Source organism: Galeopterus variegatus, unplaced genomic scaffold (assembly GCF_000696425.1).
Source record: "Galeopterus variegatus unplaced genomic scaffold, G_variegatus-3.0.2 Scaffold5364, whole genome shotgun sequence".
NCBI classification, from domain to species: domain Eukaryota; kingdom Metazoa; phylum Chordata; class Mammalia; order Dermoptera; family Cynocephalidae; genus Galeopterus; species Galeopterus variegatus.
This window is the reverse complement of record NW_007731475.1, coordinates 88,957-97,916: the sequence shown is the minus strand read 5'-3', so window position 1 is coordinate 97,916 and position 8,960 is coordinate 88,957. Positions and strand designations below refer to the sequence as shown.

The 8,960-nt window shown below is 45.1% G+C and overlaps 1 protein-coding gene across 1 annotated transcript in view; it reads left to right on the top strand.

Annotated features, from left to right (window-relative positions):
• The window catches only part of ASAP2 (ArfGAP with SH3 domain, ankyrin repeat and PH domain 2), a gene marked incomplete at its 5' end in the record, with an annotated part of 83,252 nt that overhangs the window by 56,357 nt on the left and 17,935 nt on the right, over positions 1-8,960 (top strand). The window contains 2 exons of the mRNA XM_008589311.1: positions 5,509-5,698; positions 7,666-7,751. Coding sequence (XP_008587533.1) covers positions 5,509-5,698; positions 7,666-7,751 — 276 coding nt within the window. The remainder of the gene's footprint in view (positions 1-5,508; positions 5,699-7,665; positions 7,752-8,960) is intronic.

Below are 8,960 nucleotides of genomic sequence, written 5' to 3'. Positions count from 1 at the left end.
CCCAGCGAGGCAGAGCTTACAACAGGGAATTTTCTTGCTAATGTTGTCAAACAAAGTGCAAGTTGCCCAGATCACACTGGTCTTTGAGAAAGAAGTGGACAGGAGACCAACAGGTCAGGGCACTGGGTGTCCTGCCTGCCTCAGACTTCAGCTGCCCAGCGAGGCAGAGCTTACAACAGGGAATTTTCTTGCTAATGTTGTCAAACAAAGTGCAAATTGCCCATATCACACTGGTCTTTGAGAAAGAAGTGGACAGGAGACCAACAGGTCAGGGCACTGGGTGTCCTGCCTGCCTCAGACTTCAGCCCTGTGTTGACCTGAAGAGAAACTGAGGCCAAATACATATAGCAAGAGTTTGTTGAGCCAATATGGGAGAACAGCCAGGGAGACATATAGATCAGACAGTCCTAATGCAGTGTTTTGAAGAGGGCCTGCAGAACTTAAAACATTTTATAATCACAAGAAGGGGAAAGGGTCAAAGGAGAGAGAAAAAGACAGCCTGCCTAATTACTTCCTCAGGTTTCTACTGATTGTACATGACATATAGATTTGGAATTGTTATTAGGTTACATCCTACATGTAGGGTTCTAGGGTAAGGAGTTGTAAGAAGCATCTTAGGTTATTTTATGGCTTTCTGGTGCCATTATGCCTGCTTTTAAGTAAAATGGTCATATGCCAACATTTTTTTAGGGTGGGCAGACGTGATTACTGACTTATCCCGTCTCTCCTAAGGCACAGTACTGTTTTGGTTATCACCAAAAGAATGGCCTGCCTGCCCATGAGAGAGCTTAGTGGTGGTTTACCTACTGTGTGTGACACAATGCAAACTGAGGCAGACGGAAGAAGGGAGAGGTCACCAGGCCAGTTAAAAGAGACAGCACCAGCCTTTGAGTGGTGAGGCTGGATGCAAATGTTATGGAAAGAGAGGGAAATGTAAAAAAATATTGGAGGAGAGAAAGTATAAAAATTCATTTACAGAGGTAGCACTTTTCTTGAAAGAAGGCTGAAATAGAATCAATGGCATGGATTCTCCTAAAAGACACTGAGTAGCAGTGTACAATGTCTTCAAGAGTGGTTTTACAAATAGGTGGTAGTGTGTGGGCCCCATTGAAAAAGCAGAGAATTTAGATTTTTGTAACCATTTTGTGGGGCAGGTCTTCGGGAAATTGAGTTTGCTAGACATGTGTTCTTTTGTGTTCTGGTGATATATCTTGATACAGTGAGAGAGCTGACATCCTGGTACCATGTCCATTGTAGGCTCTCTCAGGTATCAGGTATCCTAGGTGAGCCATTTAGTGGGTGTTGGATTAAAGTTCATTTCTGTTTGAATCCCGTAAAAAGTGTTTGTGCTGTAGCATTTCCTTGAAATTGGATAATGTATGATTTTAGAGATCAGTCACGAAGCCTACAAAGTTTTTTATCCTCTCTTGATGAAGAGTTAAGTTTCAAGTCTGTGTTCTTACCCAGACCTGGACGGGTGGTAGGGACACATATATATCCCAGTTCTTACCTGAGTCATGGGACCAGGGCAGGTTATTTGCCCTCTCTGAGCCTCAGCCCCAATTTCCTCTAATGCAAAAAAAAGGAGATGACACCACCCACGTCACAGAGGCACTGGGGAAATGAGCAAGATGAGGAGGAAAAACATGGGGCAGTTAGCTTTGCTGCTTAGTTGGTGTTAGCTACTCTGCCTGCTTTGTTGTGTGTCCCACAGAGTCCACATATGTACCCTGCATTGATTCCACACACCCTCTAGAATGAGGGCCCTCTTCTCTAGGTTTCTAGTAGAGAGTTGTCTAGAGGTGATCAAACTTTTCCTGGGATAGAGGATCCTGTTTAGTGGAGGAAATGTCATGGTCCAGTGTGGCCAGTTTAGTTACTGCTGTTTAATTGACACCTGCTCTTTCTGCTTGTTCTTCTCACACTGAAGGCACCAGTCTCCTGAAATGCTGTAACATCGGTCAGTTCTGAAGGAAGTATATGATGAATAATTTCTTCCAAGTACCAGATGTACCTTATAAGAGTAGAGCATTTGTTCTGGGGCTGGATGATTCTAAAAACTGCATGCTACCTAGTTGGAATCCTCCATTATAAATGTTCTCTCCTATCCCCAACCTTGGTGCTGTTGAAAAGGAAGTTTACACAACCCCCCAGTTCTTCCCTCCAAAATGAGGGCAGATGACCGGTGTGCTGGCAAAATGCCAGCTTCTTTCATTCCTCTTCAGTTAAAATGAATTGTTTGGTTCTTGGTGCTCCTGTAGCATTTGACTTTATTTTAAAACACTTCATCCCACTTATATTATACCTAGTTATTTACACATATTTTTCTGATAAATTGCATCTTACTCATTTTTGTGTTTTTCACCACAATATGTTGCTTGTGGTGGCTCAGTAAATATTTAATGAATCAGCAAGTCAAGAAAATAGCTCTGTGCTTCTTAAATAAGCAAACATTTTACTTCCAGATGAAAAGGAATATACTGTTTCTAGCTTTATCTCAGAGCAACATACCATCTGCAGATACGTCTATTGAAGGGGAAATCAGAGATACCCTCTTCTGGACTGTGGATCCCTAGATGTATTTGGGGGGGGGTTGAGAGGATATTACTGGGTGTGGAAAGGCAAGACTTGTATCTGCTCACAGAGGCCAGAACTCTTTCTCTCTGTGATTTGGGACTGTTATACACATCCTGTCCTTCAGAAGGGTAAGGAAAGCCCTTCTCCTCTGAACACTAAATTTATATTTGGTTATATTAAATTCATTTTCTCCAAGCCTAAGCTTTTAAACAAAAAATTCTTAAAAAGGGAAGGGGATTGCATTGGCAGAGCAAACCTCCTTCACAAAACCAGGGAATGTGTTGTAAATAGATGGATCTGTGCCCACATTTGTGTAGGAACTACCTTCAGACTGAAAGCCCTGGGCAGATGAAAAATACATTTAAAAAAATAAGGAAGTCTTGTTTATCTCTATCCCTTTCCTGCAGGGGATCACAGTAATGAGTATCCCACAGTGACTATTAAAAGTACATAAAACTTGACAACTGTCCAGTCTAATTGCCTGTCACAAGAGGCCCCGTAGGGTTTAAATCATTAGATAAGCTGCCAACATGACACGTCATCAAGCCAGGAGTGGTTGTGGAGCAGGTTGCAGAGCAGTTAGTTCCCCGAGTGTCTTACATTGTGCTCAGAGGCCCGAAGAGAAGAACCTGCCCCCAGGGAGCTTGTCAACTGCTTGAGGAAACAGAATCTAATCTTGCCTTTGTGGACTTCAGTGCACTTATCTGCAAGGTGGAGGAGATAAAGACTTATAGCACTGTGCTGAAGATCCAGTGGGACTCATGTAGGTGACACACACAGAAGTCACTCAGCACCACAGTGGGTGCTGTACAGGCAGTGGAGTGCAGTGTGGGAAGTTGAGGCACGAGCCTGAACCTAGGTTTGCAGGGTGGGCAAGACAGGGGCCAGAGCCCTCCCCTGGTGTGCTTCAGCCAGGACTTCCATGGTGTTGATGGGAGGAGTGGGCTGACCAAGCAGCAGTGATTGCAGCAGCGGGCACAGCCCCGGGTGCCAGAGCTGAGAGGAGCTGACAGGTTCCCAACCTTAGCCCCTTTGTTTAGGGCTGACTGTTCAATAATCATAGCTGGCCTTCCTAAAACGCTGTGCTGAAGGCTTCTCTGGTAAATGTTATCTCATGTAATCCTGCCGCAGCCCCAAGAGATAGGTACGATCCTTATTTTACTGACCAGGAGGTTGAGTTGCTTGCCAAGGTCACACCAGTGGAAGTGCTGGAGCTGGTATGAGATTAGGCCCTCTCAGTGCTGACCGTCAGCCTGTGGACAGTGCAGCCCCTCCTGTTAGTTCAATCTCCCCTGCCCGACCTTCTGAAATTTCAGTGCAGTTCATACCTTTCGGAAAGAGTGGGCAAGAGGAGCCAAGGAGTCAAATCCTATCAGGTTATTCTCCCTACATTTCTGACAGATTTATTGACTAAAATAAAGTATTGTTGGTAGAATTTGGGCGGGGGGCATTTCTTTTTTAAGCAGCTTTATTGAATTCACATGCCATACAGTTTACCCATTTTAAGTGTACAATTCAGTGGCTTTTAGTATATTCACAGAGTTGTGCATCCATACCACAATTGATTTTTGAAGATTTTTATCACCCTAAAAAGAAACTCCATACCTGTTAATCACCTACTCAATCCCTCTGCACACCCCAGCCCTAGGCAACCACTAATCTATTTTCTGTCTCTATAGATTTGCCTATTCTGGACATTTCATATAAATAGAATCACACAATATGTGATCTTTTGTAACTGGCTTCTTTCACTCAGCACAATGTTTTCAAGATTAATCCTTGTTGTAGTGTGTCAGAATCTTATTCCTTTTTTTATTGCCAACTAATACTCCATTGTATGGACATACCACATTTTATTTATTCTGTTATCAGGTGATGGATATTCAGGTTGTTTTTTGACATTTCTGACTTGGTTGATGTAGGTAACTTAGCATTGCTGGTGTTTGTTAAGATCCTAAGAGCAGTTGGAATTATTAAATGCTTAGAGACCTTTTGACCAGTAAGCTGCTGTTTCTCCTGTTCTCCTTTTAAGTTCATCAGCACTTTCCAAAGTCCTAGGACTTACTGTGTGCTCCACAGCCATGTTAACTTATGTACTTCTCACAGTTCTAAGAAGACCTGTTGTGTGCATTTTCACTTGAGGCCTGAAGAGATGAGATACTTGTTCAAGCTCAGACTGTCAGTATGTGCTGGGAGTGGGACTTGAACCCAGGCTTCTTGAACTCCTCTGGCTTTGCTGCCCCTCAGGGCTCCTTGGATAGGGTGGAGTCTGAGCACAGTGCCATTTAAAGGCCAGAAAATAGAACACAAAGAAGACCAACAGTTCACTTTGGTTCTTCTGACAGTTACTGCCTTTTATACCCAGCATGGTGCCTACAAAAGAGAGGACACCGTTGGTGTGCCCCTGAGGGGCTTGTGGGCCTGTGGGGCAGACAGGCAGGCAAACCACTGGGGAGAGAGGGTTAGAGCAGAGGCCAGGCCAGCGTGGCTGGGAGGGCAGAGGAAGGGTGGCCGGCCCACCTGGAGTAGATGGCCCATGAGTGGCTGTGGAGGGAATGTGGATTCAGGAGAGAAGGTACCACAAGCATGCCAGGTAGAGGGCACCGGCATGACGAGGTGGGAGCACAGACCTTCAGGAGGGAGGAGGGAGACAGGCAGAGGCCGGTAGGCTGAGAACGTCAGGGAGTTGTCCACCTGGCCGCCATCCCTTCCATCTGGGTGAGGCCCAGGACAGCTTCTTGAAAGTGTCTGGGTCGCAGTGAGCACTGGTGCTCCAGGAGCCACATGGCGCCACGCCTGCGTTGCATCTTGCTGTTGTGCTGCTCACCAGGAGGGTGGGGCAGGGTTTTTTAAGTGTTTATGGATGAGCGAATGCTGGATGACTGACTGGAGGCCCTTTGTGATGTACAAGGGAATTATGTCTGGTTTCAGGAATGCAAGAAAGGACTACATCACGGCCAAGTACATCGAGAGGAGATATGCAAGGAAAAAGCATGCAGATAATGCAGCAAAGCTTCACAGCCTTTGCGAGGCCGTGAAGACTAGAGATATTTTTGGATTACTCCAAGCTTATGCTGATGGTGTGGATCTCACTGAAAAAATCCCGCTGGCCAATGGACATGTAAGAGTGTGGGTTGCTACTTTTAAAAGAAAAAGGAAAGAATGGCAGGGCAGTGTAATAAATGCTGACTGAGCTTCGTAGTTCTGTGAAAGAAGATAGCACTGAGTTCTGAAGGAAGAAACTGGTGGTTTATTCTTTTTTTTAGTTGACAAATAATTGCATATATATTTATGGCGTACGGTGTGCTGTTTTGATATATATTAATGTATGGGATGACTAAAGGTAATTAACATATCCATCACCTCTATTCTTTTAGAAATTTTGAAATACACATTATTACGAATATCAACTGTAGTCACTATGCAGTGCAATAGATATCCAGAACTTATTCCTCCTGTCTCACTGAAACTTTGTACCCAGCCAGTGCTTTACTCTTAAAGCAAAAATGTAATGCCAGCTCTGGAGAGAACCCAGCCCTGGGACAGAGAGGAAGGCATCTTAGCAGCCCAGGTAGCCTCATGGGCTTCACACTTCTGCTGGGAGCCTGGTCGCAGCCGAACCTCGGCATCGGCCTCCTGAAGTCACACTGATGATGAGGAGAGTTCGAGGGGGATGGTTCCCTGCAACCTGCGCCCCACCATGCTCTGCTCCCTGAGGGAGTGAAGTAGGGGAGACATCTCCCATTTGCTGAGGGAACTCTCTTGAGCAGGTTCACAGGAAACTACCAGTGCCAAAGGGGTTGGCATGTCTCCTGGTTCTCTTCCACCAACACCCTGTGGACGCATACTTCGGTCCCTGGAACCTCCTGACCTCAGGACTGGGCTTGCCCCTCATCAGCAGAGCTGCTCTGTGGAGCCATCGTGTTGGAAGTCCAGACACCACAGGAATCCAGCCATGTCCTCTCAGGCTAGCACCAGGGTGGGTGGGGATGCTTAGGGTAACAGCATCTTTCTCCTGGTGACAGACATGCTCCTGGATGTGGGTCCATGCACACGCAGGCTATGGAGCAGCCCCATTCTCTCCTTTAAAGAGAACTCAAGCCAGGCAGTGCAGGGTGAAGCGTGAAGTATGCTCAACCCTGAGCTGTGCCGTGATCAGAAGGGCAGGGCAGGCAGGTGGGAGGTGCCTCATTCTGCCCCATATCTCTGTTCTCTGGATATTTCCTTCCCCTCCAGTTCTCTCACACACCCATCTCCCTGAAACATCCTCTTTCACCTCTTCTTTCCCCCTCCTGCCACGCTTACCTGCTGAAGAGGCAGTGGTGGTCATGTATCTCTCTGTATGAAATAAAGTATGAGTTGGAGAGAGTATGGGTCTTAGCATTCATAGCCTTATCTGTAAGTACAGAATGAAAAACTTCAACCCTGCTTAGAACATGTCATCTCTAAGTGACTAGAGGGTCTCATAGGTAGGGTGGTTAGGGAGGGCCTCTCTCAGAGGTGACACTGAGTTTACAAGGAGAGAGAGAAGCAAGATTTAAAAAAAGAAAAAAAATCATCTCTAATTACTCAGGGAGCAGGTAAAGGGATTGGAGTTCAGGAAGCCTGGGAGAACCTTCCTGGATTCTTTGAACAAGACTTCTGGTTGCAGGCAATAACTTGTGTTGTTGATGCAGGAACGGGGGCAATCAATCTAGAGGACTTTGAAATGAAACTGCAGAATTCCTCATTTATTTCCCATGGAGGAAGGAGGAATAGAATCTATCTCTAAATTGCATGTTCCCAAGGGCAGAAAGTTTGCTATGGAGATTACAGGGACACAGTATATTTTAGAGATAAGTTTTTTGATTAAAAAGATGAAAGTCTTTTAGAAGAGATATACGTGATTTCACTTGTGTTGGACACATTGAATGCTACCATTAGAATTCTGGAATGTCTTTGTCACTAAATTATTTTTATTTCATAAAAAGAAGTTTTCATAAAAAGATAACATTACTGGTGTTAACATAGGTAGCTATAGGTTTACTATTATTGATTTTTAAGTGAGTTACATAAATATTTTTAAATTTATGTTTGTTTGGTTTTCAGGAGCCAGATGAAACGGCCCTCCATCTTGCAGTCAGATCTGTGGATCGGACTTCTCTTCACATTGTAGACTTTTTAGTTCAGAACAGGTAGGTGTTCTGAAATTAAGGGAGGTGTTTGCTTTTGTTCCTTGGAATTTCCAAGGCAGGAATCATATGCTACCTCATTGCTTCAGGATTTTTGCTTTAGGATTTTTTGGAAATCCTAAAAAAAAAAAAAGCCCCAGAATGTGAGAATAGAAAACCTTCGTGGTATCCGCAAGATCCAACTTCTAGTGTCTGGGACTGAGAGAGACACCAAGTAGACACAGCTGCTGAATCTGAGCCCTGGAAAGCAGATTGTGTGTCTGGGACCTGTGACCACCATTTGTGTGTATTAGTCTGTTCCTGTTGCTTATAACAATACCTGAAATTGGGTGATTTATAAAGAAATGAAGTTTATTTCTTATAGTTTGGAGGCTGGAAAGATTATAGGCAATGGGGTGCATTTGGTGAGGTCCTTCTTCTGGGTGGGAACTCTCTACAGGGTCCCACAGTGACCAGGGCATCACGTGACAAGAAGTGGCATAAGCAAGAAAGTTAATCTTCTCACTTGCTCTCTTTATAAAGCCATCAGAATTGCACCCTTGGGCCGGCCCGGTGGCGCACTCGGTAGAGTGCGGCGCTTGGGAGCGCGGTGGCGCTCCCGCCGGGGGTTCGGATCCCATATAGAGACCGGTCCACTCACTGGTTGAGCGCGGTGCGGGCGCGACACCGAGGGTTGCGATCCCGTTGCCGGTCACGGTACGGGTGCGACACCGAGGGTTGTGATCCCGTTACTGGTCACGAAAAAAGACAAAAAGGAAAAAAAAAAAAAAGAATTGCACCCTTGATAACTCATGAATGGATCAGTCCATTCATGTGGGCACAGAACTCATGATCCAATCACCTCTCAGAGGTCCCCCGTTTCAAATACCGTAATTGTATTTCCCACTCTCTTTATACTGTTACAATGAAGATCAAATTTCCAACATATGAACTTTTGGGGGACATATCTGACTCATATCAGAGTGTAACCAGAACACTGGGTTATGGGCATTTTGTTTGGTTTGAGAAGTTGTTCTTAAGCTTTTGAGTAGAAATGGCCTTTAGGGATGTGCACGTACAATTTAACATGGGCACAGGAGTCCCTGTTGTTTGGCGTATACTGTTTCACTTGTGTGTGTTACCTCCTGGCAGCTGAAGGCCAGTCTCCAAGTCCCTTCAATGTGTGTTTTGACTACCCTGATCATGGTTTGGGGTATATATGTGTCCGAGGGG